Source organism: Calypte anna, chromosome 7, assembly GCF_003957555.1.
Source record: "Calypte anna isolate BGI_N300 chromosome 7, bCalAnn1_v1.p, whole genome shotgun sequence".
Classification (NCBI taxonomy): Eukaryota; Metazoa; Chordata; class Aves; order Apodiformes; family Trochilidae; genus Calypte; species Calypte anna.
In genome coordinates this window covers 36,364,220-36,377,066 of record NC_044253.1, presented here as the reverse complement: position 1 = coordinate 36,377,066, position 12,847 = coordinate 36,364,220, and the positions used below count along the sequence as shown (strand labels likewise).

General features: G+C 41.7%; 1 protein-coding gene across 3 annotated transcripts in view; it reads left to right on the top strand.

The window, feature by feature from the left end:
• Positions 1–11,581, top strand: part of BMPR2 (bone morphogenetic protein receptor type 2) — a 94,192-nt gene extending 82,611 nt beyond the window's left edge. For 2 of the 3 annotated variants that reach the window (XM_030454747.1, XM_030454745.1), the window contains 3 exons: positions 433–605; positions 1,655–2,934; positions 4,262–11,581. In XM_030454747.1, coding sequence (XP_030310607.1) covers positions 433–605; positions 1,655–2,934; positions 4,262–4,512 — 1,704 coding nt within the window. In that variant the 3' untranslated portion in view covers positions 4,513–11,581. The remainder of the gene's footprint in view (positions 1–432; positions 606–1,654; positions 2,935–4,261) is intronic. The other variant, XM_030454746.1, reaches the window with a different exon arrangement.
• The last annotated feature ends 1,266 nt before the right edge of the window (positions 11,582–12,847 follow it).

Here is a 12,847-nt window from a genome sequence, read left to right as displayed (position 1 = left end):
TCTTGTTTCTCCATCTGTAAAACAAGGGCAGCAAGAATCTCCTCCCATAGTGCAGACAAATTCACTGATGTTTATGGGGCTGCTTAATTATGGATGTTACAGTAGTGAACAGAGGATGAAATGATCATGATGAAATGAGCAGGGCTGTGTTATTTGTGTGCAGTTTAGGGAAGCAAGGCAGGGGCCAGGACCTGAATTGTGAAGGTAATGGAGTATGTGGCTTTCCCTAAATAGTTGTTGTCTTAATTTTGCCTGAGATACAACAATATTAGTCTTGCTCCTGCTGGTTTTAGGGTGACCTGGCTTTGAATGAAATTGGCTTTCTTCTGTTTGTCTTTCTTACCAGCTTGTGACTATTCTGATGCACACAGAATGTTGTCATAAAATGGGAAACCAGAAGATGAAGTGGATTTGTTTTTTGTTTCCTGGCAGGCTGTGAGGTCACTTAAAGAAACAATTGAAGACTGTTGGGATCAAGATGCTGAAGCTCGACTAACAGCACAGTGTGCTGAGGAGAGGATGGCAGAACTGATGATGATTTGGGAGAGAAACAAATCAGTTAGTCCAACAGTCAACCCTATGTCAACTGCCATGCAAAATGAGCGGTAAGGAGAGAAAATGTTTGGTTTTAGGCAGCAGCAAATGCCCCATGCAGTGCTCAGCTCCCTCAGGGAAGGAAGCCAGAGCAGGCTGCTGGCTTAAGGTTTCTGCAGCTGTGGAGTGAGCATGTCTCACCTGAGCTGGTCTGCAGGTGGGTATGGTAGGACATCATCCTGACTGCTTCTGTGCCTGAGATCTCCTGGGTGTCCCCAGGATTTGAGCACCTTTCACATAAACAGCTGTGCTGCTCACTCAGGCAAGCTGTCCAAGCAGACTTGCAAAGGTAAAAAGTGGCAAGGAATTGTCTGTGAGGACTCTTGCTAAGTGATGCATAAAAGTTCTGTTTAAAATGTTCTTCTGAAAACTGTGCATTTACAGGCAATATGAATTCTGGAAATTACCAAGTCTCAAACCTTTAGCTTTTCAATTAACTACAGAGCCATCATTTAAGTCATTGTTATTCTGGCCCCCCTGAGAGAGATGCTGCACAGTCTCTGCTTGTACATGGTCCAGAGGAAATGTGAGTTTGTAGGACTGGCCCTAGTGCTGTAGTACTCATTAGACACCTGGATTTGAGAGAAGAGCAATGTTGCTGTGTGTAGCAGTGCTTGTTGTAATGGAAAAAATTACCTTCAAATCATAGAATAACTAAATTGGTGAAATAATAGGTTTTTCATGGTTTAGGACCTTGTGACTTTATCTTAGCACCACTTTCTCCATCTTGTGTGTTGGGCTCTTGGTTTGCTGTCCTTCAGCATCACTTCTCTATGACTAGAGCAGTACCACAGCAGTGAGATGGACAGACAGCATATTGGACAAATAGCAGAAAATTCCTGCTACCTGACTGAGTTGTATAGGTGACATCCGTGACAAAATTTTCTGCTACCCAGGGTTTTTTGAGGAAGTTACTGAAGGGTCTCAGTTTACACCCTATCTGTCCTTAGTTCATACATAAAAAGAAACAGAAAGACATACAGCTCTCTTAAGAGAGGTTTTATAATATGAGGTGATTTTTACCTATATGGTCTTAATATAACTTTGTTTTTTCTTGAAGGAATCTGTCACATCATAGGCGTGTGTCAAAGATCAGGCCATTTCCAGATTACTCCTCCTCTTCCTACATTGAAGATTCCATCCACCACACTGACAGCATAGTGAAGAACATTTCTTCTGAGCACTCAATGTCCACAACGCCTTTGACTTCAGGGGAAAAGAACAGAAACTCCATTAACTATGAGAGGCAACAAGCACAAGCTCGCATCCCGAGTCCTGAGACAAGTGTCACCAGTTTGTCCACCAACACCACCACCACCAACACAACTGGCCTTACTCCTAGCACTGGCATGACCACCATATCTGAAATGCCTTACTCAGATGAAACAAACTTGCATACTGCAAATGTCATGCAGCCAGGTGGGCCCACCCCTGTTTGTCTGCAGCTTACAGAGGAGGACTTAGAGACGAATAAACTGGATCCAAAAGAAGTGGATAAGAACCTGAAGGAAAGCTCTGATGAGAACCTGATGGAGCATTCCCTTAAGCAGTTCAGCGGGCCAGATCCACTCAGCAGCACCAGTTCCAGCTTGCTCTACCCGCTGATAAAACTTGCAGTAGAGGTGACAGGACAGCAGGACTTCACACAAGCTGGCAATGGTCAAGCGTGTTTGATTCCAGATGTCCCATCTGCTCAGGTCTATCCTCTGCCCAAGCAACAGAACCTTCCCAAGAGGCCCACTAGCCTCCCCCTCAACACCAAAAATTCAACGAAAGAGCCACGGTTAAAATTCGGTGGCAAGCACAAATCAAACTTGAAGCAAGTGGAGACGGGGGTTGCCAAGATGAACACTATCAATGCTGCAGAACCTCATGTTGTGACAGTTACCATGAACGGGGTGGCTGGGAGAAGCCACAGCATAAACTCTCACGCTGGCACAGCCCAGTACGCCAACGGCACGGTGCCGACCGGCCAGGCAGCCAGCTCGGTAGCACAGAGGGCTCAGGAAATGCTCCAGAACCAGTTCAGTGGAGAGGATAGTCGGCTGAATATTAATTCAAGCCCTGATGAGCACGAACCCTTGTTGAGGAGGGAGCAGCAGGTGGGCCATGATGAAGGGGTTCTGGACCGCCTGGTGGACAGGAGGGAGCGACCGCTGGACACCGGCCGGACAAACGCCAATAACAACAACAGCAACCCCTGCCCAGTGCAAGACACAGCCACAGCCACTGTCCAGAACATTGTGAGGAACCCTGGGCAGACCCAGACAAGAAGAGCACAGAGGCCTAACTCGCTGGACCTGTCGGCCACAAATAGCTTGGATAGCTGTAGTACGCAGTGTAAGTGCCCGCAGGACTGAACGCTTTCCCTGACAGGTTTTTACTTTATAGCCACATGTATCTGCCCAAATAGGCAGCATTTCTGTCCCTCCTGTCCCTTCTCAAAGCATACTTGCTAAATCCCATCTAAATGTGATTTCTGTTAGGACAATTTCTATCTTGTCAGTAAAGTCCTGTCTCCATCAGCTCCAGCACAGGTTAGGATATGATCTTCCTGCCACATGCATGGCACTGATCTGTCCCTTTATAACCTCTCTACTCTGGCTTTAGGAAGGGAGTAATTTCTACCTTCCATTATTCCTTGCAGCTTCAAAGCATATTGAAAAACTTCCTGTTTCTTTCTTCAGGGGCAACATTACACCTACTTCTCTTTATTTTTCCTCATTGTCTCAAAGTAGGTGTCTCCAAGAGACATTGATTAAAATAATTTATTATAATAGCTGCTTAAATGATTCAGCACCTTTAAAGCAACTGATTTTACTGTATTAGCCCAGTCTGTGGAGAGGGTCAGGCATTCTCTGTCTGTATTAGCTCCAACAATTGCAGCAATCCTTTGTCAGTTTACCATGTACATACTAAAAATTAATCAGAGTAGTTAGAGAGGGAATTTATTTCAGTAGACATCTTGAGTTGAAATCTTGCTGAGGTAAAGATAAAAGGTTATTGCAGTAATTTTCTTTAAATGAAGGTTAACTTAAAAAAAAGGGTTTGAAAGTCATATAAAGTAGACCAGATTTTGTTTAATTTTACCATGGTTGAAGTTGATTTTGCCAGTATTGCAACCCTGCATCCCAAATCCTGACACAGTATCTGCATGGAGCATGGACTGTTTTGTCTGCAGGTGAAAAGCTTTGCCAGGTGAAGTAGGATTTGGGGAAGTATGATGTAATTATGCTATTAAAAGTTTAGCCTTTGCCATCCTATAGCAGCGACATCTTTTTGTACCTCCTGTTGCAGGTAATGTAAGGTACTATGATTGCAAAAGCCCCTCAAATCTCAAATGCTGATTCTGCTGTTTGATGCCAATGTGCATTCAAGGTAACACAAATTACTTCACTGAAGTAATTTCTGACAGAGAACAGAATCTGACCCCTTGTTTTAGTGGCAGCTGCTGTGGTTGGAACACCTCTCTCTGTGTGTCTCTGCCACGCAGTTGCCTTTCTGTGATAAGATTTTGTTCTTTTGTTCTGTTTTGCATGAATAACAGCCAGTCTAAATCTTATCTTCCTCCTTACTGCTATTTCCTGCTCTCTTCTTGTTTCTTTTGCTTGGTTGGTCGGTTTGGGATTATTTTTTCTTGTTTGTTTCACTTTATTTTTTTGTTCAGTAGGTGAGTCCTCACAGGATGGGAAGTCTGGCTCTGGGGAGAAGATCAAGAAGCGTGTGAAGACTCCGTACTCCCTGAAGCGGTGGCGTCCCTCCACCTGGGTCATCTCCACAGAGCCCCTGCCCTGTGAGGTCAACAACAACGGCACCGACCGCCCAGGACACCCCAAATCCAACACTGCTGTCTACCTGGCAGAGGGGGGCACTGCCACCACCATGGTGTCCAAGGATGCAGGAGTGAACTGCCTGTGAGACCCTTTCAAAAGCAAACAAAATGACCCTTTACTTATTTTTTTTTTCTTTTTTTCTTTTTATTTTATTTTTTTTTTCATTATTTTGAAAAAAAAAAAAAAACCCCAACACACAGAAGACATTTTAAAAAAAAAACTGCTTTCTCCTCCTGTCAGCAACCCCTACCGAGGACTCGCTTTAAATAGATCTCAGCTATGCAGAAAATTTTTAGCTTATGCTTCCATATTTTTTTATTTTGTTTTGGTTTTTTGAACGTTTTTGCACTTTTATTTAGTATCGCTAAAGTTAAGTCTGTCTGTTTTGACCACGGAATATATATATGTGTATCAAAAATGTGGTCTCAAAATATTTTTTTAAAAAAAAAAGTAACAAAAAAAAATGGTATTGCTGATAATCAGTTTGGACCAGTTTCTTAAGGTCACTAAGATCGTAAGCAGACTCTAAGACAGGTTTGACTGCAGTGGTGTCTTGTAACCATGTTTTGATTTCTGTGCACAAGCTAGTCTGTATATTTCTATGTTACAGAGTGTATTACTCTCTTTTAAACCTCTTATTTTTCTTGTGTCATGTTGAAATGTGCAATAGTCTATAGTTCACAGTATGCTTTATTGAAAAGTGTGTTTCTGAAACTGCCACGTTGTTCCCCTTTCTGCATTTGTTGATTTTTCCCTGACAGTGGAGTTGTCAGCCAGTCATGACAGGGAACTCTGCACACCGTAGCCAGCCTGAAGCAGCTGCCTAAATCACACTGTGCTCTGAGGTGACAGTGCATGGATTTTCCCCAGTTTGAAAGGGCTTTAAAAAAGGAACAAAACAAAAAAAAAAAAAAAAAAAAAAAAAAAAAAAAAAAGGAAAAAAAAGAAAAAAAGTCCGAGCCCAGTACCTTTCCTTTGATCCTCCTGTGAAATTCTGAATAACAGAACTTTGAACAGGCATAAGCAAACCATGTTAGCCCTTTTTTTCCATTTTATTTTGTGTGCAGTTTCACCCCTGTATTCACGTAACACCTCATTTAGATCACTAATGATGTACGTTGAAAAATACACTTTATTCAGAAATCTTAATAACTGCCATGCCTAAAAAGTCTAGTGAAGATAGACTGTGGCCATATGTTGTTTACAGAGGAAAAATCATGGATCTTATTTGGCATAAAAGAGTTTTGTGATGAGTTGCAAAGCTTTCCTGTTACACCTCCTGGCAGGCAGTCTGGGGTAAGATCAGCCTGACTGCTTTTGTGGGTAGGTGCCTCCTCATTGACTGTTGTTGCTGAGTTGAGTTGAAACTGTTCCTCCTCCCTTCAGAGTTTCTAGAGCCCCTCATTCATCTTGTGAGAATTTATTGCATGCTTTAAAAATTCATGGTTATGAGTGTGGGCAGGGGAGGGCTGGGGTTTTTCCCCTCTGCTTAGACCTTTCTTTCAGTTTGTATACACGTTGATTTTAGGTGTCAGTTACATTAATGTTATAGCTATGGAGATAAACTGTTTTTTCACCATATCAAGTAAACCTTACCCTTTTTTAAGAAGGATTGTCTTTACTGCCTACTGAAAGAAAATTAATTTCCTTCTTTGTCAGGACAACTCCTTCCATCTAAGAAATATCCTTCCATGTGAGAAAAATGATTTCTGGTTGCAAATATTTCAGTAAAAGCTATTTAGATAAAAAAGATAGAACACATGTCAGCTTTTGGTACCCAGTAAGGGCTTATCACTTCATCTGAAAATGATATGAAAATGTATCTGGGGATGTTCAAAGAAAGGAAATCTATTCAGTCAGCCTGCCAAGCTCCTGTGGCAGGATGCTGGCAGCAGACAATTGCCTCCCCCAGCCAGGCTCCTTTCAGCTGACTGAAACAGATGCTCTGTGCATTCAAGCTCATTTGTTTCCTTGCTGTAATATCATTTTTAGCCCCGGAGGTAAACTTTGCCACCCCTGTTCTAATATATCTGATAGTACAACTGAAATGATGTACTCCTTGCTACATCTGATTCTTCCTGCTGCCCAAACTCCCTTGCCCAAGCTCGATTGCTATGATTTTCACTTGTAATGCTTTTTGATGTTTCTTAGGTTCTCCTAGATACCTCCAAGAGATAACTCTCTAAACCCAGGCATCGACTAAATGTAGTTGTAGAGACACAAGCCATGAGACACCTTTTGGGCTCCCCGTGTTCTTTAAGCACCAGTTCAAGTGGTACCTTTCGTCTCTGAGGCTTAATTCTGTCATCCTGCTGCAGTTTTATCTCCCCTCTCCAAAACTACAGCCTTCCTCTGGCTCTGCTTTCAATTCCCTCCCCAGCCTCCCATCTGCTGCAGCCTCGCATCCCAGATGTTGAAAACCTGCCAGTTGCTCAGCTGGGTTTCAGGACTTGAGTCAGAATTGCTGGCACCCTGCTCATGATGCTGGCTGGGGTTTTCTTCTCCATTGGCCCTGGAGTCTCCATGTGAAGCAGAGGGTGCTGTTCTGGGATGGTGCACACTGAGGGTTCTTCACTCCTTTCCCCATGGCTCTTTGTTTGGCCTCTGCCATCCCCCAGCATTTCAGAATGTGGACATTCTGGGGAAAGAAGAGTTAATTGCTCCCACTCCTGTTTCTTTCTGCTCAGACAGTCTTCTGGCCTTTATTTCCAGGCCAACCCTTTGTAAGAAACCTAACTTTTTAATGCTCAGTGCAGTCAGAACCATTTTAATACTGGATGAAAATGTTCTTCTGCAGTTTTCCTTAAATGTTCTTATAGCAAGCAATTTCTTTTCCTTTATCTATTTCTGTCACTTGCTGCAAGGCTTTTGGGATAAATTATAATTAGTAGAAGGTCTTGGCTTTGTAATCTACCGTGGACAAACATATTTGGTAACATAACAGAAGTGTGCATTAACTACAAAATACCCCATAAGTTAAATAGAGGCAAAACTATTTATTTTTAAAGGTCAGTCAAAACAAACTCTTAAGTAGGTACCAAAATACTGTAGTTATGCACAGCTAGGTGAGATCAGATTTCAGTCCTTAATTTAGTAATGCCCTTTTTTTGCTCACAGCACATAATCCAATCTCCACAGAATACCTTCTCTGTAAATCTAATGCTGAATTGTGTCTCATGCCATGGGGAATCATCCTTAACCAAATGAAATAGATGTAAGAGAGAGAATTCTACAGATCAGAGACGTGGGTAGTTGATAAATGTGCTATAATCAGGGGAGACAAAGGTGTTTTCTTTGTGGGTTGTTTTGTTTTGTTTTTTAAATGGATAATGATGAAAGTTGATAATTTTCTATCAATTTCTCATGTATATTGCAGACAAGATAAATATAGCAAAATGAAAATAGAATGATAGTGTAAATACCTATGAATTGTGCCACTGTCAAATAGGCAACAGTAGAATATTTGCTATGGTAATTTATAATGTATAATTCAAGTAAAATGTTAGAGCAAACATGTGATGTTTGTATATATAAGCCAAAATCCAGAATCTTACTGGTTTTAGAAAATGATGTGCTAGTAGAAGCCAGAAGAGTTGCTTAGGTTAATGCATTGTCTCTTTCTGTTTCTTATAATAGGGATGCTCACCACCATAACCTGGTTTTTAGAATGTGAATTCTAACCATTTGGACAGACATGCCTCATAATCAGATTTATTTTCTTCTCGAGTTTATATTTACAGCTCAGATTATTTGCAAAACTTCCCCTCCATTTGCTTATAATGCTCAATAGCTCAATGTACTAAACAAGTAGTATTGAAAATGCCTTTCTTGAAACTCCAAGATGCACTTAAACTGCACAGCTAAAGGTAAAATAATTCCTAATTTAAAAGAAAACCAACTGATTCTGTCATTAGAATATTCTCAGAAACAAAGAACATTTCTGTTTGTTTCTTACTGCTGTTTGTGTCTTGTTTCCATACAGAAAGTGACCTAAATTTCAAAGGCAACAGTTTCATTTTTTTCAGTGAAGTGGGGACAAAAATCCCATGGAAGATGGATGCTGTCAGGCTTCAGGAAATAAAAAAAAACCAAAACAACAAACCCACCTTATAAATATGCCTAGAAAGTATGTATCTTCCCACCTGCCAGCTTTCTCCAAAAGAAATCCTTAATGCTACCTGCCTCAGAAAGGAGAATAAGTAAGTTCTGTGTTTGGAGGGAATAGATTATTGGGCTAAATTTAATAATAATGGCCTTTTTACTTAAAAAAGATACATTGCTTATGCCATAGCCTCAGTGTTCAGTACATTTTGCTCCGATGAGATTCCTTTTTTAAGTGTTAGAAAACACATAGCCCACTAATAACATTACTAAGTATATGTTCAGATTATAATTTATTTCACAAAAAACCTTCAGACATTGTAGCCATTCTGCCACTGAAACATCATTAAGCCTAATTAAGGAGAATTTTAGGATTCACACATGCAGTCAGCGCAGGAGAAATTAATTATGCTGTAATTCTCACTGGTATAAAAAATATGACAGCACCTCTTGCTGTGACAGGCTTGTTTAAAGTCATACAAATAATAATTGTCAAGCTCAGTAGCATATACATGACCCGATGGCTAACTGAAACATTTGGAGCAGCTTATCAAGGACAATTAAAAGAAGATTGATTAGACTATGAAAAGTTGGATCATAGACTGGGTAACTTAGTATTCTGCATAAATTTGGATTATTTGCAGTTTTCTCTCTGCTCTCCCACTGTCCATTTTAACAGGTAAATAGATTCATCTCCTTATCTAAATGTGCTTATTGGTTTTTGTTCAACTTCAAGCCTTTCCTCAGTGAAAAAGCTGCACATATCGCAGTGAAGCCAAATATCTGTATTTTTATGTAAACTCTGTATGTATTTAGATGCATATGTATGTTGTGCATAAATTCCAGGAGTAAATTCTGCGAGTTACAGCATCAGATGGTGGCAGTGGCAGTGAATGCAGTGTTCTTTTTCTGATGCCATTTTTAAGTTCAGTGCATCACAGTAAAATTGGGATCGGGCTCTGACATAGCACCCAGTGGTGCAACATCTCCCATGCCAGACTTGTCACTGATTGTTCAGGGGGAATGGATTTACGAGAGAGAAAGTTAGGAATGCACATGAGAAACTTGATCTGAAGCTGAGTAATTTCAGGTGCCTCTCTTAAAGGTTGAAAAGTAACCGAAAATACTGAATACATGATAATTTTTACAAGGGTTTTTAGTGTAGTAGCACTAGTTATGTGTGTGGTTGCCATTTATAAACATAGTCTTAAATCCAGTGACATTTTAGACTTCTATATTGTCATTTAAAACTGTAGCTGTAGAAATACATCCCTTTTTTAATCTCACACTCCCCTCCTGCTCCCAGTACACTCAGTTCTGATGTGAAATAGTAAGAAATCAGACCTGGACTGGCTCAAAACTTGTAGCAGAATTTCCACTTCTGCAGCTGGCAGATGCAGAGACTCCTGGAAATCAAAATGAGTTCTGTTTGGCACGAGTGCACCTGCAGAAATGGACATCTGACCAGCTTGTGTTTGAGCTGAGTGCTGCTGAAATCAGAGAGGAGTCTGCCAGGGATTGCCCCCAGAGGCAGGTCAGGTTCTGCTGGCACTGGTTGTAAAAATTTCTTGGGAGGATTTCCCAGGGAAAGCCAAGGTGGAAGGTGGGAGTGGAGTGTTTCCAGGTAAAGCCCATCCCTGAGGATGCTGAGCTGGGCTGTGTGCAGGTCTGATTCAGTGGCTGCCTTCCCAATATGAATTGTTATTATGGCCATTTCTATTTATTTCACTGTGGTCTATTATACATATGTGCATAATAAGCAGGAGCTAGGGTGAGTTATGTTGATTAATAATGTAATTGTCAGATATTTTTAAAAGCCTATTGATCAGCAGCTGTGTGAATTTTCAAGTCATTCAGTTGGTTATCTTGAATGCATCTGTCGTGCTTCAGCAGACACAGGACCTGTCAGAGTAAGAAGGATTTCTGGAAAGTTCTTGCAGGCTTCTGCAGATTTATCACAGGAGCACACATCCCTAGCATCTTGTTTGTTAAAGCAGAATTAATTGCCCTTTGTAGCTTCCTAGTTGCAAGGTCTCTCAAAAGTCAATTTTTGTAGCCCGTTCTCTTGTTTTTAAAGACAAAGAAAAAACGTGTGAGTTTTTTATCTAGAGTGCTTGATTAACTTCTTTTTGTGCTTCAGAGCTCTGTAATGAAGACTCACACTTCAGTTTTGTTGACTCAAAAGGAAAGAAAATAGTTAATGTGTCTGTAGTTTGTTCCCAAGAACAAAGGAACAGGCAAGTCCAAGTTAGAGCTGACTTTCATTTGTCACTTTTAAATTTCCTGGTTTGTGACTCTCTTCTCTCTTTCACACTGTTGAAATGTATTTAAAAAGGTTTGTATGTAATGTTTCTTGTCTGCTCTATGTCTCTAGAGGAAAGTGTGCTCTATTCACATTTATATAAGCTGGAATCATATTTCACAATCGCTGTTGATTATTTTCCCCACAAATGCAGTATAAGAGGAAAATGAGCATGGCAAAGACTGATGTCTAGGGTTTGGTCTGTAGAAGCTGAAATAAGGAGATGTCAAACTGCCATTTTCCTGAAGAAAGACTGTAAAGAGAGCATTACTTTCTGAGCGAGCTTTTCTGGGGAAGAGGGGGAGAAACCCTAGAGTATGTAGTCTCATCAGAACCCTTTTGTTAACGGGTATTTTTGGGTTTCCTCTCAAATAACTGAGGAAATATCATGTATGAATTTATAAATAATTGCTTTTTCAGTTATTTCTTTTGTATAAGCTGCCCAATACCCTTGCTATGCTGTATAAGTTGTGTTTCATGGAACAGTGTGAGTATGAAATAAAAAGCTAATTTTTGTTTTTTAATCATCTGTGGATGCCACTATGAAAGCTGACATTGTTAAAGCCACTACAGAGTTTTCTATGAATACTTGTAAGAATTGCTTTGTTATATATAAACCTAAATAAAGAGATTGTATTGATACAGAGACGTTGGATAAGAGCATTTAAAAGGCTATTCTTTAGGTCAAAAGGAAAAAGGCTTGCTGTAAAATGGTGCATTATTCCATTTATTAAAGATCATATTAATGACATAAAGCATGGTGTTCTGTGGGTTTTTCAGGGTGTTACTGGCCATGAGTGCTAAGGCATGCTCCCAGGAAGGAGAGGAGAGCCTCTGGTGCAGCTGTGTGGTGTTGGGTGAAGGATAAGGAACCATTTCAGTGCCAAGGGATGAACAGGACTGTCAGACAGCTGAGCAGGGTGTGGGAGATGCTGCAGGGCCCAGGTAACAGCCAGCAGCCACCAGGCCTTGATCCAGTGCCTCTCCTTGCTTTTCCTGCCCACTCTCACCCCTCAGCCACTCAACATGCTTGTACTGGCAACCAAAACCAGTTGGTAGGCATCTCAAAGCAGCAGGCCTTAACATGGCCTCTTCTCATGCCTTGTCCCTCTACTAAGTGCTTAAATGCAGAAAAACAAAAGGGAAAAAGAAAAAACAACAACAAAAACACAAGAAAAAAGAAAGAGGGGGGGAAAAAAAAGTGTTAAACTAAACACTTTTCTCCTTTGCTTTTGGTGCAGCTGCACTGGGGCAGAGCCCAGGACTGATGTCAACCAGGCACGAGAGAGGACCAGAGCAGGATACAGCCCCTGCAGGTGGGACAGTCAATCCAGCATCCTCCTGCCCTTCCCACACACACTGCTGCACTGTTTCCCCTCCCTGTCAGGAGACAATGCCAGGGCACTCTTAAAAGCAGGAGCTTAGTTAATTCGTGTTAATTTATTTTTCTCTATCCGCAGCAATGATTTTTGCAAGCAAATAAAGTGGTGCAAGTCTTCCACCTCTGTGGCCAAAGAACTACCTCCAGAACCCAAAGAAAGAAAGGATATAGAATGAGGAGCTTCATTTCTTCCTGCCATAAATAAGGAGGAAGCAACAAACTGAGGCAAGCAGGGTATGGGCTGAGAAACCCCTGGGTGCAGGGAGGGACCGTGGCAGACCTGGCTTCTCCTGGGAGCAGGAGGCAGCCTCTGTGTTCCAGGCTGGATCTGCAGCAGCTCCCCTGGGGGGTTTCTGCCTCAAAAAAGGAGGATTAAGAGATGAGGGCAGTTCCTGACAGGAAGAAGGTCCCTCCCTGAAAGAGAGCACTGTGCTCCTGTGCAGTGGCTTGCTGCTGGCTGGGGTGGCTGAGGAGCAGGAGGCAGAGGCCAGCTGGGCAGGGGTCCTGCCTGTGTGGGGGCTGTAAGGACACCCCCAGCCAGCAATTCTCACTCCTCCCCAACCAAGTGCTGCCCTACCCAGCAGCTGGGGCTGAGCCTTATCCTCAGGGCACGGGAGAAGCCTTGACTCAGCTCTG